The 19,053-nt window shown below is 33.6% G+C and overlaps 1 protein-coding gene across 1 annotated transcript in view; it reads left to right on the top strand.

Moving 5' to 3' along the window:
- LOC127848875 (uncharacterized) overlaps window positions 1–11,934 on the top strand; it is a 16,183-nt gene extending 4,249 nt beyond the window's left edge. Inside the window, exons 2-11 of the mRNA XM_052381537.1 lie at window positions 1,545–1,782; window positions 2,202–2,300; window positions 4,556–4,734; window positions 4,997–5,839; window positions 6,078–7,222; window positions 7,583–7,713; window positions 8,455–8,657; window positions 10,095–10,168; window positions 10,387–10,526; window positions 10,823–11,934. Coding sequence (XP_052237497.1) covers window positions 1,572–1,782; window positions 2,202–2,300; window positions 4,556–4,734; window positions 4,997–5,839; window positions 6,078–7,222; window positions 7,583–7,713; window positions 8,455–8,657; window positions 10,095–10,168; window positions 10,387–10,526; window positions 10,823–11,211 — 3,414 coding nt within the window. The 5' untranslated portion in view covers window positions 1,545–1,571 and the 3' untranslated portion in view covers window positions 11,212–11,934. The remainder of the gene's footprint in view (window positions 1–1,544; window positions 1,783–2,201; window positions 2,301–4,555; window positions 4,735–4,996; window positions 5,840–6,077; window positions 7,223–7,582; window positions 7,714–8,454; window positions 8,658–10,094; window positions 10,169–10,386; window positions 10,527–10,822) is intronic.
- Window positions 11,935–19,053: the final 7,119 nt, after the last annotated feature.

The following is a 19,053-nucleotide window of genomic DNA, read 5'->3' as shown; positions in this document are numbered from 1 at the left end:
GAATTATGTGCCCTTTGTTTAATAAAAAATTTGAAAATTTGGTTAAGTTTTGTGTTTATGTACACTTTATTCCTTAAATATCAAAGCTATTGTTTTCATACCTGTAACACTTACTAACTATCATAAGAGGACTGTGCAGGCAAAGTTATGTTACTCTGACTGGCATTTTGACATAATTATGGCCCTTTTTACACTTAGAAAATTGAACATTTGGTTAAGTTTTTTGTTTATGTCTACTTTATTTCTTAAGTATCAAAACTATTGCTTTCATAATTGCAACACTTACTAACTATCATAAGGGGACTGTGCAGGCAAAGAGTCGTAACCCTGACTGGCATTTGGACAGAATTATGGCCCCTTTTATTCTTAGAAAATTGAAATTTGGTTAAAAGTTTTGTGTTTTGGTCCACTTTACTCCTAAAGTGTCATAGCTATTGCTTTCAGACTTGGAACACTTGCTTACTATCATAAGGGGAAAGTTATGTAATTCTGACTATAGTTTGTGACAGAATTATGACCCCTTTTATACTTAGAAAATTGAAAATTTGGTTAAGTTGTATGTTTCAGTCCGCTTTACTCCTAGAGTATCACAGCTATTTCTGTCACACTTGGAACACTCGCTAACTATCATAAGGGGACTTTACAGGAAAAATTGCATAACTCTGGTTGCCATTTTGATGGAATTATGGCTCTTTTTTGACTAAGTAACTTTCAATATTTTGTTAAATTTTGTGTTAAGATCCACATTAATTCTGAAGTATCAAGGCTATTGCTTTCAAACTTTTAAATACCTTCTTACTATCATGAGAGAACTGTACCTGGCAAATTAAATTTGACATTGACCTTTGAATGACATTGACTCTCAAGATCAAATTATTAAATTTAGCTAAAATAGCCATGGTTCTTAATTTATGATCTGATTTGATCCACACTTTGATAAAACAACACTTACCTGACATACCACAAAGGACTCCACACAAACCATACCCCACGCCCCACCTCAGAATCCCCCCCCCCCAAAAGAATTTTTTCCCCCATTTTTTTGGTATTTTTGAAATATCATCTAATAAATGACCACACCCCACACTATACACCCCTCTCAACCCCCATCGCCCGGACCATTCCCCATCAAAAAGAACATCGTTAACAAAACACAATTTGTTTATTTGTATTTATTTTTTTGAAAGCCTGTCCAACCATCCCACAAAAGAATCCCCTCCCCCAAAGAAATGTTTGTTTCTGTGTTTTTCATTTTTTTTTAATAATGTAAATAATGACCACACCCCCACAATATACACTCTCTCTACCCCACCCTTCCCCCTGTTTGATTGAAGTATTGAGATAGGTCCCTTCACCTTTAAAAAGAAAAATAGATGCGCGGTCTGCGCCCGTTAGGCGGTTCTCTTGTTTAAGCTTTGCTACAATCGCATATGTATTCAACAGCGACCTTGTTTTACATTATGTGTACTTTATATGAGTGTATATTTTTTACAAACTACAGTTATATGTAAAAATAGCATTATGCAGAACTTTTAAAATTACAGACACGTAGAGTGAATTACGCAAGCAAAATGCTGTTCATGCTGGGCATGACTTTGATCCTCTTCACGGGCGTGGTTACCGGCTATATAGAGATACTAAGCGGTGACTTCTACATAGAGGGTGTGTTTACTCTGTATGCAGGACATGGCGGTGAGCCTTGCGCGCGGCTGGTTCCACGATCTGTACAACATCTTGAGGCAGTCCGTTACCGGATACAGCAAACGTCAACCTTTAAAATAGGTATTTATAATTAAACTATATCTGCTCAAAACTCCTTTGATTTTTTGGTAACTATTTGTTACGTTTACTGCTATGTTAGTCTTAATAAGACAAATTCAAGACGACCACTTTTTTTTTATTTATCTGGCTGTTCCTGTTCTTTGCTTTTGACAGGCCCCGAATATTAAAAAAAAAACGTTGGTTCACAGCAGATTCAACATTTGTCATTTATTTTAGCTTTGCTTGTTCAAAAGCATTAATGTTTTTTTGGCGAACGGAAATGCGATATGTAAATACTTAATTTAAAATCGTCTCTTTTTGAATGCCTATTGAGCATTCTTTAAACTGTCTTTCAAACAAAATTCTTTATGTTTCTTGTTTTTCTTAATGTATTAAGTCACTTAACGGAAAATAATATTGGATGTTATGCTCTAACTTAGGTCTGCGAGTCCATGCAACGTGCGGAAACGTCAGTAGGGCACAGGAAATAGCGTACAACATCTCACAAATGTTGGGAGACCCGCATTCGAAGTCGATTGGTCAGTATGGTTATATCATTACAGCATATTTACTTTCTCGACTTGATATTTTATATTTATAAATAATATGTTATTACCAATAGTAATATAATGAATTGTTAGAATGACCAGATATGACATCAACATACAAAAACATTTTATTAACATTTTATTATGAACAATGTTTGATAGTTTATACTCAATTCAACTGCGCACCATGTTAAACCATTTTGAAATATACGCTTTGGGAAAATGTATCTAAATTCATTTCTTATTCTTAAGTGGTGTTTATATGTACTTGCAAGCTACACTTCGATGCCGCATATGTACATTTCACAATAATTCACATATAATTAATCTTACACTTAGTATAAAGAAAACTAGTTTTGATTAATATCAATCGGCTTAAATTTAAAATGTTTACCTGAAACTGAAAACTAGAAATTTTGTCGAAGAAAATATTTTCCGCGTCGGTATAAACAGGATGTTAAATTCACTTGTATTCGTCCTTAACAGACTCTGTCACGAGCTTAAAGTTATTATTTCCTTTATTTGACTCGTAACATTATAAGACCAAGTCTTCATATTTCTACCACACTGTCCATATGCTTTGTATCTCGTTTGAGCTTTTAATCATTCAAACAAGATGTAGCCAACATAGAACATGTGATTTTTACGAAAAAAGTGTTATGTTTCTCACATTAAATATTTTCATTTATTTAAACAATTGTCACCATTAAAATGGCCCCTTTGTGTCTAAGAATAGTGTTTCATGATTGCAAAACCCTGTATTTAACATTATACCCGATAAATGTCCGTGTAGTAAACAGTTGATGGTAAACTCTACTTTGATTTATGTTACTATTGTCCTCACCAATATTCGAGTTTTGTTATTCGCGTTGGTAAACGTAGTATCTATTTTAAGATAGACCCTCATTATATACCGTCTAGTTTAATTGAAAATTAAAACTTCTGCTATTTCCTTAAAAGAAACAGACAAATTGATCGGAATTACACTGACTGTCATTTATATTTCCTTTACAAAAATAAAAAATATAAATAATAAAAACATAATTGAAGCGGTAACGAACTTAATGTAGGTATGCACGTTGTTGCAGATCTGACTTAAATACGATGTATTAGGGTTATATCGAGGTATTTTGTATGATCTGACCTAGTTTTAGAGACGTCTCAGCCTGTTCTTATTTTTCCCTTTATATTATAAACATTCCGACCAAATTTCTTAAATATTAAATAATACATTTAGCTCTAAGAGTGGTTACAAGTTTGTAAAAATAAATGACACGTTGACATATTTCTAACGCACGTTACCTAGACTTTAAACTTTGTCTAGATATTGATAAGTTTTACCTACCATGAAAGAGTCCTAAATGTGGCGTCTGTAGTGGTTACACTATTTTGTAAGCTTTGATCCAATGACTAAGTTTGTAAACGTATGCAATATAATTCAAACTTGGTCGTTATATTATCAAGAAAATCATTATGAACAAGCATACTCCAGATGAATTCAAAACTATTGCCTTTAGATTTATAACTAGTTTTTTGAACATTTGATATAGTTTTTGAGCTATTCGATCTTTTTCGGGATACATGTCGTGCTAAGCATACTGATAAGATCATCAAGATTAGATAACAAATCTGACCGCAGTAGTGGTAAAGAGCTATAAATAGACGACACAATACTCACACCGAATGAAAACAAGCTAACCTTGAACAGTGCGTGAAATAAATCAGATTGTATTTTACAAAATCGCGCTTGTTAAGTCTGAAATAATAACATAATTTTAACAATAATACCATCCAGATTGTATAAATAATAGTATATTGATTGGGAGTTTAAATACAAATAAACTACGCACACATTTTACGGAGTGAACAAGTTTAATAAATCATATGGTCGTGCTTAAGTAATTATAATGCTATGACCATGCTTCATTATGAATCTAATTCAGTTTTATCGATTGTATTTTTATTGTTTCTCTCCGTGTGTAAACTGTTCAAAAGTTTTGATCATGGTTATGGTGGTGCTTTTAATGACAATGATTTTGATGCGTGTTGTCATAGATTTATTCCTTCCATGAGATAACATTGGTACCATGGTTTATTTGAAAGCCAAATAGCGGACTTTCGGTGTCACTCAGCCCATACTGCATTTAATTTGTTTACACAATTCAGTAATAGACTCCCTTGCAAGTCCATTGTGTGTATATTGCCTGACCATATATTATTTACCAGACCCTAAATATTGTTTACAGCCGTTATTGGACCAGAATCAAACGAAGATACCGAGGTGGTATCTCGCCTTCTTAGCGCATTACCACCTTCATTCCGACCCATGCAGATATCATTCAGCGCAGACAGCAATATGTTTGACAATAGAGAAATATATAAGAATTTCTTCCGTGTTATTCCTACTGAAATGGCAAAGTCAACGGTATTAACGTGCATATATCTTGTACCATAATATTACATGTGTCCCAACTAAAGCGCGATCTTTGCATTTACTAATTCAGTTTTATCGCGGCGTTTCTTGTCCGTTTTCCAAAGGTTTGTTATAATGAACACGTTTAGTGCTTAAATATTGTAATTGTAAAATAACACACACACAAACACATGTACATCTTAATTATTTACAACAATTTTGTATATTTATTTATAAACAAACATAACTGTGATTGCATGTTGAAACACTTCAGGCCATTGTGGAGTTTATGTCGGGTATGTTGTGGACCTACATGGCCATCATTCATGACAACACTACACATTCTGTGTCCATGGTTACAAACATACAGTCATTGCATGGCAACGATGGACGCTATATCTGCTTTCCTCATGTGTTATCCAGACCGGCAGACACGTCTAGAGATATTACCGAAGATCTAGAGGACATTTTATTTGGCGTGAAAAGTACGAGAGGGTTGATTATCATAGGTGATACAAATTTGATAAGCAGTGTCATGGCAGGCCTCGATAAATTCGAGTTCAATACGACTGACAACAATTATACGCGGCCCGTGATTATTGTTGTAGAGAATGAGCCTTTTTCTGTTCCCGACATAGCACCAGCTTACAACGCCTCAAAAGGAATGTATGCTATCTCCCCGTCGATATTGACAGATATTGCATTTCAAAAGCACTGGAATGTTTCGCTAACAAACACAAATTCCTCCGATAATTGGTTCGTAAGGAAACTTGCCGAACAGAAAGAAGATAATAACACGTCAAATGCACAATTATTTGATATTTCACAATTGTCTATCTACTCGACATATGCTCAGATTTCAGTTGATGTAATTTTAAAATCGATGTCCCAACTGTGTCAGGTATCTTCACAGTGTACTGGTCTCGACACGGCGCAACTATCGACTACAGCGTCACGTTTGAGTTATGTGTCTACCATTGGAAATATGCTTATTTCATTCGGACCAAATATCCCGAATGCACAACTTACCATGTCAAATACGTCGGCAACATTTTATGACTTGGACGTGCTGAACAATATTCGTAAATCAGAAACATCTGCATTCGGTTTCGAAAAGGTAATTCATTTGGGTTAAAGTTTGGTTACGCACTTTCGCGTACACACGCGAACACTATTTAGTACTTATTTATAAGTGTATTCGTTATGATTTAAAGTAACTAGATTAATTAAACCTTAGATTGACAAATGTAATTTGTGATTAGTAAACATTTGAAAATCGGTATATATTTAAGGAAACACACCAAACCTTCAGGTTAACTTATTGAAATATACTATCAACTCTGGAAATATTTCAGATATTCCAAATATCATCATACGGAGGAAGTGTTCTTAGTACTAACCGAATCCATCAATATTATCGTAACGGAACGGAACAAAGTTATCCAACTCTTCTGAAGCCACAGTGTCCCGACGGAAGAAAATGCACAGAGTGTCGTCAAATAGCGCCATTGCCTATTGACGTAACGAAAGGAGACCTGTATATAGTCGGCATAGTTCCGGTGCATACAGTATTGGATGATGTTTTGACATGTGGTTCCGTTAAACAGGGTGGTTTAGATGTTGCGGAGAGCATAAAGGCGGCAGTAAAAGAGGCGAAACTATCATACTCGGATAAGATCCCCGATGCTTCAATAGGTGTTATCATCATCGACTCGTGTAACAGCCGCCAGATCGTGGCTGCAAGATTGTTGCAACTTTTAAATCAGGGAATATATGAGGACGGTAAATTTACGGAAGTACGCTCCAAGATCATCGGTTACATAGGGGGATGGGTTAGCGACAACAGCATAATGGTCGCGTCTATTCTTACACAAATTAAATCGGTGCAAATATCCTACGGAAGCACAAGCCCAGTTCTAAGCGACCGAACTTTATATCCGTACTTTATGAGAATGATCCCAAATGACCTTCACCAAGGTAGCAAAATGATTGAGCTCGTAAAATCGACTGGCTCAGACTTAATCCAGATTTTATATTCCGACACGGCATATGGACGTGGAGGGAAGGACGTACTAGTAGAGCATGCTGATAAGAACGGGATATGTGTAGCGCAGATTATAAAAGTAGAACAGAAAGCAAACATAGATCTTGAAATGATTCGAACTCAGTTAACGCAGAAGGGATTGCCCAATCTTGTGCTGGTGTTTCTGAGTTCCTTTGACGTTGTAAAAGTAATTGAAATATTGAAGCAGTTGCAGGGCTACACATTTATTGCATCAGAGGGCTGGGGTAACCGAGATATTTTAGCGAATGGCGAAAACCTTGTAGGATCTATAACTTTAGCAAATGAGCTACCTATACCTGACTATCTGAAGAAACATATTGAAGAGGCTTCCAAACAGAAACAGAAGCAACAGTGGCTATTGGAGTATATGGAGGATTACTTTGATTGCTATTATGAGTGGAGATTTGATAAAACAACACATAGAAAGCCATGCAGGTAAGATGTGCTATATCTGTGCTTTCTTGTGGTGTTAGTGATTAAACTTTATTATTGTCAGATGTCATAATTGCTTAAGAAAACGTCCATACAATCTAACTTGAACACGTAAATAAAATCTTCATCAATAAATATGTGCTTTTGTTTTGTATTTAAAAAAAAATCATCATTTACTTTGTTTTAAATTTATTTCAACGATCGATTATGGTTGAAATGTGCAACGTTAATGAGCTCCCTTTCAAAAATACCCAAAGTAACAATAATGCAAAATTGTTAAACCCAGTCTGAGTAACTATTTTTTTATAAACGGTATGTTCGTTTTGCAAGTTATTTAAATGCTATATGATGCTCATGTTTTAGCGTGGACCAATACTTGCAATCCTGTCTTCGTGTCACGGATACTTGTTTCAAAATTGATACTTGGTCACCGTTTGCTGCGATTGGGGTAGAGACGCTCCTGAAGGGGGCGAAGGAAACATTACATCATTTGTGTAGGAACATTACATTATTTGTGTAGGAACATAACATCATTTGTGTAGGAACATAAAATCATTTGTGTAGGAATATTAAATTATTTCTGTAGGAACATTACATCATTTGTGTCGGAATAACATTACGTCGTTTGTGTAGGATCATTGCACAATTTGTGTAGGAACATTACATCATTTGTGTAGAAACATTACATCCTTTGTGAAGGAACATAACATAATTTGTGAAGGAACATTACATAATATGTGTAGGAACATTACATCTTTTGTGTAGGTTATTGACACTAACACTCGATATCAATTGCGATTTATTTGTTATCTAACATCAAGTATGATTGCGTCTTTTTAAAATAGTTTATGTTATTTAACGTCAAGTGCCTATATTTTGTTATTTTCCAAATAATTGATGCGCAAACGTATGTACCAAGCGTGTGTGTCTGTTTGAGCTTAAATTATCAAAACATGCAATATACTTAGAGACACCCAAGGCTGTTTTTTAGAAATATTTAAAATATGTAGATTGCGTTGATTGTGAACGATCATAACATGATGAATTAATAACTTCAAAAATGTGAGCACCCCTCCTATGATCGCGTATATCTATGTTTGGAGTGATTGTATGTTTATACATTTGTACATTTATACTAAGCACGTGTTGTGAATTTAACTTTAGAGGAGGGAACATTCATTGAACGAAAACTTAACAATGTGAATATATATTAAAATCCTATTTTCCATATGTAGGCAACGGAAACACAAGCACAATTTGCAAGGAATACCTCGAGAAACCAGAGACGCTTATAAACAACATCAAGAACCAGCAAGTAGCTTACAACCTGAGGTCTCATAAACATATCTTCCACAACACAACACACGACGGGCTAATTGACTTCGTCACGTACAGAGTAACACAAGACTCCAAAGGCTTATTCTACGAGGAAATAGAGGTAATTATAGAATCGTGTTAGCCATTGCATGACATGTTTGACGGATTGATTTCGTAGACGACCCTAGATAGGGAGGTTAATTACGTTATTGTATGCAATACATGAACACATTTGTGAAATACAAAAAAAACAGTACAATCTTGGTTACATCCTCCTGTATTTTACATTAGGCAGTAGGCAAGTGACTGCTTTTTAATACAAATCATGACAATACAAACAATGTTATAAATATGTTAAATCATGATTAACGACGCAAAAACATGTATTCAGCATCGTTATAGCCGATTAAGATGCACATGGTTATGCATAAGTGGTACACCAGTAAGAAATGCAGTAATCGAATTGTTTCAATTATTAGAGGTCCATTTAATATAAATAGATGATGAAATATTACCAGTAAGCAAACTTGTGTTCGATTTTGTCATGGGCAGAAACATACAACTCAATTCATCATACATAAAATAAATGTGACTTTAACCACGTACGCTTTAAAGAATAACGGAACAAATGCAAACCCATTAAGAACCAGGCGGCTATATTTACATGTTAGGTTTTATACCCACCGTATACCCGCGCTTATAAATCTGTAATACGAAGTGTTTATTTTGTATTTACGAAAATATCATTTTACTATTATTAGCTCCCTTGAAAAATACCATACGCCCACTTTCTTGAAAATGTTTTATACGAGTTATTACGCACAACTCAGTCTTCGTATTAACAATATGCAGATAGCTCAATTATTTCGTGGCAACAGTGACGTATTAGTGATTCCTAACTCATCAGAGACAATAGGAAGCATTTCGGTGTAATATATTATGTGGTATGTTCATTCTTCAAAGTCAACGATAATTTAATTACACATTTAAAATTTTTTTATGCATTACGAAAATGACGACAAATTCATATTTATAAACCTAGCGACACTATAGCTGCAGCAGTAAGCAAGACAATTCGTAATTGCATATCGCCCTCTTGTTGCAAAAAGGTACCAGGTGACATTCAAACAAGAAGGCACATGGCACCTGTTTGCACCAATGGGGCCTTATTGTTCGTTACTTAGACTTCTGGAAAAACATTTTGACTCTGAACTTATGTTCTAAATAAAAAAATACACATCGAAACATTTACCAAACTATGTCGAACCCCAGTTCAAAGCTCTTATACTTTAAACTGGTTTCAAGAGCTTCACATCTTAGAATATCACCAGAATTAATCACAAATAATAATTTGAAAGTGAATAAACCACGAGCCTAGCAGCAACTTGTCACTTGTCGAATATTAACCATTGATGCAAGTGATTCTTCTTCATGACATGGAAGTTTATTATTTATTTGATTCAAACTCCATTAATTAACAAGTAAATTGCAATGCGCCGTTTTTTCCAATTAATATTAAAACGTACGTACTTATTTATGTCACTTTATTTCTCTGCAGACTCCTAAAGATATCCCGAAATCCACGTGCAGTGAAACTTTTCACGAGAGTTGCAATACCTGCTTCGCTAAAATGTACGTATTAGTAACACTCTTTCATAACCCTGTTCTTGTTGCTTTACGAAGCACGAATTACTGCCTATATAATAAGAATGTTAAATGGTGGAAATGGTGCGCACATCTTTTGATCATCACATTGTATTCTGATGTTACACAATTTTGATGATCGATCTTTTCATAATACAAGTGCGGTGATATATTGACACAGACAGATTTAAACTGACCATTTTCAGGTCAGAAAAACCAGATGAGAACGGCAGTGGCACGCGTGAAAACAAGAGTTACGTAATCGCTATGGGCGTTTTCATTGGCATTACGGTTGCTTTGGTGGCGGCATTAGTAGCATCAATCTGTTACTTCCACAGGAGTGAAGGTAGGAATGATATGATCTTAGATTCATATTAACATTGTATTGTCAAACTCACACACATCGACCCCTATATATATATATATCCTAAAATTATGAGGGCGCTCGAAATTATTTAAGCCGTTTAGCTCTCTCGATCCGATTTCAAATCATTATTGGAATTATTTACCAAAAATTATGTTGGTTTAAAATGTGAATTCGAATAAGGATTAAGCTTACAACTGATCCATTATTTTAAGAGAACTTTTGGCAGATACTGTCCGACCTTTATCCTTCTTGAACATATGTTCATGTGTTCGTAGGGTCTAACGACACCTACTTGACGCCATTCGTTGATGACCCTGGGTACTTGCGACCCATGGATATCATGCACCGCTCGGTCGACGGTATAGACCAGTCCTCGCAGATGGGAGGGGAAAGCTCCGGTATAAGCGGTTGCAGTGTCAACAAGATGACAGACGACTCACATTCAGATAAAACAGCTGGGAGAATTTTGGCGAAGCCTTGTTCCGGTAATGCAACAGTCACGCCTACACACGTTTCCACCGAACAACCAGTGGAGATTCTTCCTAGCAATAATTGTAGCGAATTCATGAGGTCGGACTCCGAGCTGCCTTTACCGTTGAATAATCTAAATTTCGGTAATATCCCACCCATTCCAAAACAACAAACGAAAAATCCGTATGTGTAGTTTATTGGTGAATTAAAATGCATGCGACAAAGAAAAAAAACTTGAATCTATCGTTCATAGAAGGTGTTTTGAGATTTTCACGGCAGTTTGTTAGCCCGTTCTGGCTTTTACTTTAATCCAAGTTAAGTTTTATCACATTCATATACTCATGTACAATCTGAGAAAAGTATCATTGAAATTAAGAGCCGAAATAAAAAGCAGACACGTTTCTTGTATGTCAATTACTTGATACATTTATTTATAAGTGATACTGAAACTTTTTGTAAAGAAAATGTACGTTTATATTTATGTTGAATACAATCTGTTTGAGTGATGTTTTGTTTGTTTTGACGACATCTTGTGGTGAACGTCATGCAACGTATTAAATAGTGGAATGATTGTTGTGTTATTAGCTCACCACATATTATTTCTGAATGTGGAACGTATTAATTGATATTTTGTTTGTTTGTATAAAGCTTGTCGCGTATGATTATTAATTATCTATACATTTGTATATGTCTAGGAACATATCCAACTTAATTTGGTTGTATCATGTATTGTTATTATTTCTCTTGTGTATAAGCTTTTCACATCAATGTTTATGGATACGTTGGTATGTTATTTACTGTGTTGTGTTAACAGCATGTATCATACTTTTGTGAATTGTAGAACGTTATAAATAGTATCATGTTTTATGTGTTAATAGCTTGTCATATAGAATGGTTTATTAATCGTTAAGAAACATTTCCAACTTGTTTGTTTAATTCCGGATTTTTGAAACTAAGTCGAATAAGAGTTGTCTCCCATTCGGGTAGGTATCGCTCACTTCCGGTTTGTTAAAAGTAATAGGCGAAAAAACTACACAATCGGAAATTCTATTGCTGTATGTCTGAATGTCAAATTTTGGGGGTAAAGTTGGAAGATATGGCAAGCCTGTAATGCTACACAACTTGCAAAGTAATGTGCTACGAGATCGGCATGGTTTAGAGCTATTAGCAGGCGACATTGGAAGCCAACCGGGTAGGTATCATTAGTATATCGACATCTTATATGTCTCTGTGCATAAATCTCGTATTTGTAGGAGTAGAACACCATGTACATGGCAAGCAGAATTATTATTAACATTTAGTTTTGTTTTAATCGGTTCATAAACTAATTTAATTCGGTTTTATATGTAAACAATTGTTGACATTTTACACCATGATTTGCTAATCTAAAATTTGAATGATTAATTTGAGCAGATTAAATACCAACAATCAGCTCCTGTTTTCCGTGAATCCCTGAAATTGTATTCTAATGAACTTAAATGGCATTTAAAATGAAAACATTTTCTTATTAATACAACATAGAGCTATTTTTTTCAATATATATTCCTTGGTATTTATTGCCATGTTACAAACAAACTAGCATTTTTCATTTATATCTATGACAAATTTAAGATGTTTCGGCTGTTTTTTGTTTTGGTATTAAGTTACACCATTTTTTTGTATATTGATGTTGCAGATACACCAGGGTATGCTCTGATTATTTGTGAATGAAATTGGTCCAAACTCTATGAACATGATCAATGTGCCAACAAAATACCTTGCGCAGAAGATCCTTTCTACCAAGAAAGTAAAGACATGTAAATCTCTAATAAAGTTGATAAATTGCTGTTTCAGCCTTTCAACATATTTTAAATAATGTATGCATCTCATGCTTTCCACAGTGTGTGAAGATTATAAAATGTATAATATATGCAATCAAAATTAATTATAGACCACACATTTTTTACTAAATCTTTGCATAAGAAAATTATGCAAAAAAACAACACTTAAATGTAGGTTATATGAAGACACTCAGATTTTACATATTTATACATGTATGTAGCAATTTTATTCAATAACATTTCAAAACATCAAACTCGTATTTCTACCTTATCATTTAGGCTTAATATACACTTGGTTATTTGAATTTTAGTATGAAGTACCTCCGGTGTATTTAAACTGTATTGTTATCTGCATGTAATCAGTATTTTTGTTTGTTGTTGTATTATATATGTGTTTGAAAATGCTGATCAGTCCTGATGATTCTTCAAGTCCACAGAGTTAGTGTCATTCCTGGGATCAGATTGAATCATTTCATGAGTAATGATACCAATATTTATTGTCTCAAAATGTCAGGCTATGTATTCTTTAGGGTTTGGCATTTGTGTGTTCATTAAAGATAAATATAATTTTAACTTAACATTAACATGCCTTTAGTTTAAAGATTCTTAAGCTTAACCATCACTTTGTGAATATAGAAGAGAATAATTTTAATCAGCAAAAAACATAACATACTTTCTGTCGAAGGACTAAATAATTAACATTAACTTAAATTGAAAACTATTCAAATAAAACATTATGATTTATGTATTTATAATAATAAACCTTTTTATTTTTGCTAGATTGCATCCAAAGCCATAGGCTTATTGAGATACTATGGAGACTCCGAGTCTGTTTCCTGGGACGAACCAGTACATGGTGTATTTGAAAGATCATGAGAACGCTCCCCATGTAGGGATCAAACCTGCGACCTCCCAATCGCTAGGCAGGCACCATATCTACTATGCCACAGCGAGATAATGAAAAGATACAATATATATATATATATATATATATATATATATAATATACATAAAAGTTATGTATTTCAGCTATGCCAATTCGCATGCTGATGACACCAGTGTCGGTGATGGCAGCTTTGGAAGTGTCGGTGTACAGAAGTCCCTGACAAGCATCAAATCTTCACAAATATCGTAAGACCAGAAATAACCATCAAAGACATAAATGCCTCACACGATAAAATCATGCTTTATACCGGCTGGCCAACTTTCGTTATTTTTAATTCTTTGTTTTTGACATTGATTGAATTTGGTGCCGACAAGTTATGTACTGAAAAACTTAACACCTATTGATGAGTTTCAATGACATAGTAAACAAATTATTTGATGCAACAAAATGAAAATAACTCTTCATTACTAGTACTGTATTGATAAATAAAACATTGTTTAATTTTGAATGAGTTGTATCTTTTCATTGTGTTTTTGTTACTTGAGTGCTATGTACAGTCACATGTTACAATAAAATATACTTTCAAATCACATATATCACAGGCCAAATAAGTATAGATTGATATATGTATCACAACCGTCCTTCTTCATTTCCCAAATGATTAAAACTAAACAATTAGCAAAGTGTTTAAATGATTAACCAAGAAAGGCTTGTAAAATAATATGAAAATATTTGTCATTGTTATTGTGCCCAGATGAATGTACAAGTGTATTTTTTATGTCAAAATGAAACACTTTTCAGGTAACTGTAAAAAACTGACAGACACTTTTGGTTCATTATAAATGTACATATGTCTAATTACATAATTTTGCAGACAGTTATACAAATTATGGGATAAACAGATATTGCTCATTTTGAGAATTTTCCCCTTTAACCACAATTATTCCTACCATATGTAAGCTATTTCTTCTTTATATTTGTAGTAAATAGTTTAAGAACATTTTCTAGACACCCGTTAACTATGTTGTGCGACATGATTTGAACCATATTGCTGAATGAAAAGTTTAATCATAAAAAGCAAATACTTCTTGTGTTACAATGTTTGCAATACTAACTTAGTTCAGATAGAATTGAAATAAATTAAACTCTCCCCAGATTTGCAATATAGATGTAAAATGTAACAAACTCTTCAATGAAAAAGACAACACAAAAGAGTTTCTGTATTTTAGGCTACACTGTATATATTAAGACAGCGATGATTTTTGCCCAATTGGGAAAAGTACCGGTACCAGCCCATTTGAGAAAAATTAGCGCAAAAAAAACTGACAGTGGGAAATTTCGCATCGTGAAGTCTTCATATTGGGAATTCGGTGTATTTAATTTTTTCTCAAAAATACTTTAAAATTGACAATTAAGTGCTGTCAGTCAAGTAGTCAATATTGTATTTAGAGTTCAAGTAAGTAGTTTTTTCCTAATTGGGAAAGTGCCTTTTTTTACGTTACTTTATAAAGAAGGAAAACAATCGCTGGAGGAACAAAAAATTAAGGAGACATTCATTGTTGATATTCATAAACAAATAATGCAAGCAATTTAATTTCACGTGATTAAATCAAGTCATTAACAGTAAAATGCCTTAATATTAACCGACTGGAAATGAAATCAGAATCTTAAAGCAAGCAGACGAATAAGGCACTTGCTCAATAAATCAACTCTTTTTTGGGGCACAAAATCTTTGATCTAGAAGGAGTTCTGTATCCGAAGAAGAACCCTGTCAATCAATTTTGTCAGTGGACAGTAAAAATAAACAACACAACACTGAACTATGACCAATCACAATACTCTCACACAGTATTATAAAGAAAATATTTAAAACAAAAAACAGTTCAAAAACATCATAATTTATTAATCGTAAAATCAAGAATTTTTCTCTAAACTGGTATGAAGTGGCTGTTAAAACAAATGATTATAGAAAGTGGGACTGTGACAGTAGAATATCAATGAATATTTAAATAAACCCACATTAACGAGGTCAATGAATGAATGAAATACCTTACAGAAACGTAATAAATGTTGGGTATCAGTTACATAATGCTAAAGGCATAGTTTTAAAAGCATAAAGCTATTATCAGTGTTTCTAAGCTTTTACTGATGAAAAGGTCTGGGTCGCGAAATTATATGGCAATACAACATTAAAATACTTATGTACACAAACTAGAACTATAAGTTTATCAATCAATGGAGAAATAACTGTATACGTAAATTTAAAATTAAAATGAACAGTAAATATTACGATTTCAGAGATCTGAGATGCAGATCGTATTTTCCTTTGGTTTGTTTACTTTTTACCCGATACCTACCCGAATGGGAGAGAACTCTTGTTCGCCCTTAGTTTCGAAAATACCGAATAACATGGATAGGCGTTAACGTCCAACTGTAATTTTCAAAAGTATACTATTTTTAATTGTACTGTTTCCATTCTTAGCTGTAAATTCTAGGTTATAATCATGTACTCATTTATAAACCCAATATCGCCCCACATATCATGATGATAATACCAAATATATCATCATCCTTTATCATCTGATTCTTTGCCTCCGTATTATCGATTCTTTCTGATTTCTATATTCCTACTTGACACAGTTCTGTAGCAATCCACATAATATTTTTATTATCGTTGAAATATGATCGCTTGGCCATATGCAACGAACGTACCATGTCGGCGTTTCAGTCTAATCTCGTCATCATGTGTACAGTTAACATAGACCTGGTTAGGTGTGCTTTCGTGTTTGCTTATAAATCATCAGGTGTGTTTTTTCACAACTCTAACAAGTACTTTATGCATAACAACTATGGCTAAATGTTATTTTCACCTCATCATTACACATTAATATAAACCAGTCTGCACGCATATCACTGAGTGATTAGCACTCACACAAACGTGCCCTGATAGGAAAACACACACATATTGTTATGCTATTCTTAAACAGCGTCTTAGATATCTATTGATTGCCTTGACATCTTACTTGATCTCTATAGACTTATAACGAACAGGTGACAGGTTTATCGGTTTATTCAATATACAATAGACAAAGAGTCCATGAGAATACATGTTCAAAACACTGTAACACAACAACGACATGCAATGTGATCAGTATTAAATTTCAGAAGTTGTTAAATAAAGTGGCAATACATAAAATATATAAATCGCAGCCCCATTGTACGGCTCATTTGGTCATTGTCGACCTGAAATGGCCCACAAGTCACCCGGGGGTGACTAGAAGCCGATTCATGTCATTTCAAGCCGACGCTAGTCACCCCCCGGTGACATGTATCGGCTTCTAGTCACCCCCGTGTATTTTTTTATCAAACGGCACCGCATCATTTTGATGTCTTAAAAAGCGCGCGCGCGGTCGACCACAAAGAGGCTTATACTGAAAACAACAACAACAACATTTAAATACAAATAGAAAAAAAAGAGAATTTTAAAATCCTTACAGGAATATTGTACTAAATGGTGCAAGAAGAAAAATGCTGAAATTGCTGCACTCAATGAATGGAAAACAAAAGTATTATGTATGGCCATGAATAAGATACATTTTTATAATACAAATCCTTTGGACTTACCACATTCAACTAAATTTAATAAACAAAATCTCTGTAAATTGCTTGCAGACTTTAAATCTAAATTCTTCACAGTTCCGTCAAATAAAGCTGCTTATAATGTTATAATAATATGACGAGTGTTTTATGTTTAAACTATTTCACAAGAACTTTCACAAACTACATCATATTGTGATTGCAATAAGCAACCTAATGAAATTATTGCCGAGCATATTGACGATTGCAAAAAAATAAATGTAGTAGTTAATATTACTGACAAGAAATTGCCACCACTTTACTGGATACCTAAATTACATAAAACGCCATATAAAAGTCGTTTTATGGCTAATTCAGTGTCTAATACCACCAAACAATTATCAGTGTATCTTACATCTGGATTGAGTGCTATTAGATATCATATAGCTAAATAGTGTAATAAAGTTTATCAAAATAGTAATATTAACCTATTTTGGTCAATAAAAAACTCCTTAGAAGTAATTGATTAAATTGAAAAGAAAAAATATAAGGTGTCAAAAATAAGCAGTTATGATTTTTCTACACTATATACAACGCTTCATCATGCTTTAATAAAATCCAAACTTGTTTTTTTTAATTGAACAAACTTTTGCTAGAGAGAATTGTTCATATCTGGCTTTAAAAACTAAAACAGCTTTTTTACTAATCAGATATTAGATAATTACATCATTTAGACTTGTCTTGACTGTTGTGCAGCACTTAGTTTTCTTCTGGATAACTTGTTCCTTGAATTTAATGGTAAACTATTTAAACAAATTATCGGAGTTCCTATGGGTACTAATTGTGCGCCACTTATAGCTGATCTTTGTTTATATTGTTATGAAACCGATCTTTGTTAGCATTATCTAAAACTAAACAACTATATTTGATTCAATGTTTTAACCTTACTAGAAGGTACATTGATGACATACTTAATTTAGATAACCCATTCTTTAAACAATATATTCACCAAATCTACCCTAACGAACTAGTCTTAAAAAAATCATGTCAATCCAATACAGACACTGTGTATTTAGACTAACATCTTACTATTAATAATAATACGATTAAAACTAGTTTATACGAAAAACGGGACGACTTTAACTTTGAAATTGTGAATTGTCCGTTGCTAGATGGCAACATCCCTAAAGGTCCATCCTATCTTATTTACATTTCGCAGTTGCTACGTTATGCCAGGGCATGTTCATGTATTAAAGATTTTAATGATCGCAATCGTGAAGAAATTGGTAAAACAAGGTTTTTTTATCATAACCTTTTATGTAAATTCGCTAAATTTCACTCAAAGTATGGTGATTTATGGAATTTCCCACCAATCATTTTATGGAAATGTTTTGAAGCCTGTTCTAAAATTAAAATATCTTAAATAAAATGTTTATATAAAACTTTACAGTTTTTGATTCACTATATCTTTCTTCTCTTAAAATTTGGAATCATTAATGGAATTACCATTTTATACTTTTGATTCTTAAATATTTAATCACCTAAGCTGATTTTATTGGTAATTCAATTTTACAGTACCGCCCCTTTAATATTTTTATTTTTATGTTACAGCACTGCCCCTGAATTGTGTTCACGTCATCGTGTCTTCGCTTATCAATTACGTCATACGATAGTCTTCCTCTGTTCCTGGCTACATTGATTTTTGTGACGTCATCGCTTCTATATTGCTTCATACGACAAACTTTCACTATTT

Source organism: Dreissena polymorpha, chromosome 10, assembly GCF_020536995.1.
Source record: "Dreissena polymorpha isolate Duluth1 chromosome 10, UMN_Dpol_1.0, whole genome shotgun sequence".
Taxonomy (NCBI): Eukaryota; Metazoa; Mollusca; class Bivalvia; order Myida; family Dreissenidae; genus Dreissena; species Dreissena polymorpha.
Note: the sequence above shows the minus strand (reverse complement) of the source record. Positions and strands in the feature narration are given on the sequence as shown.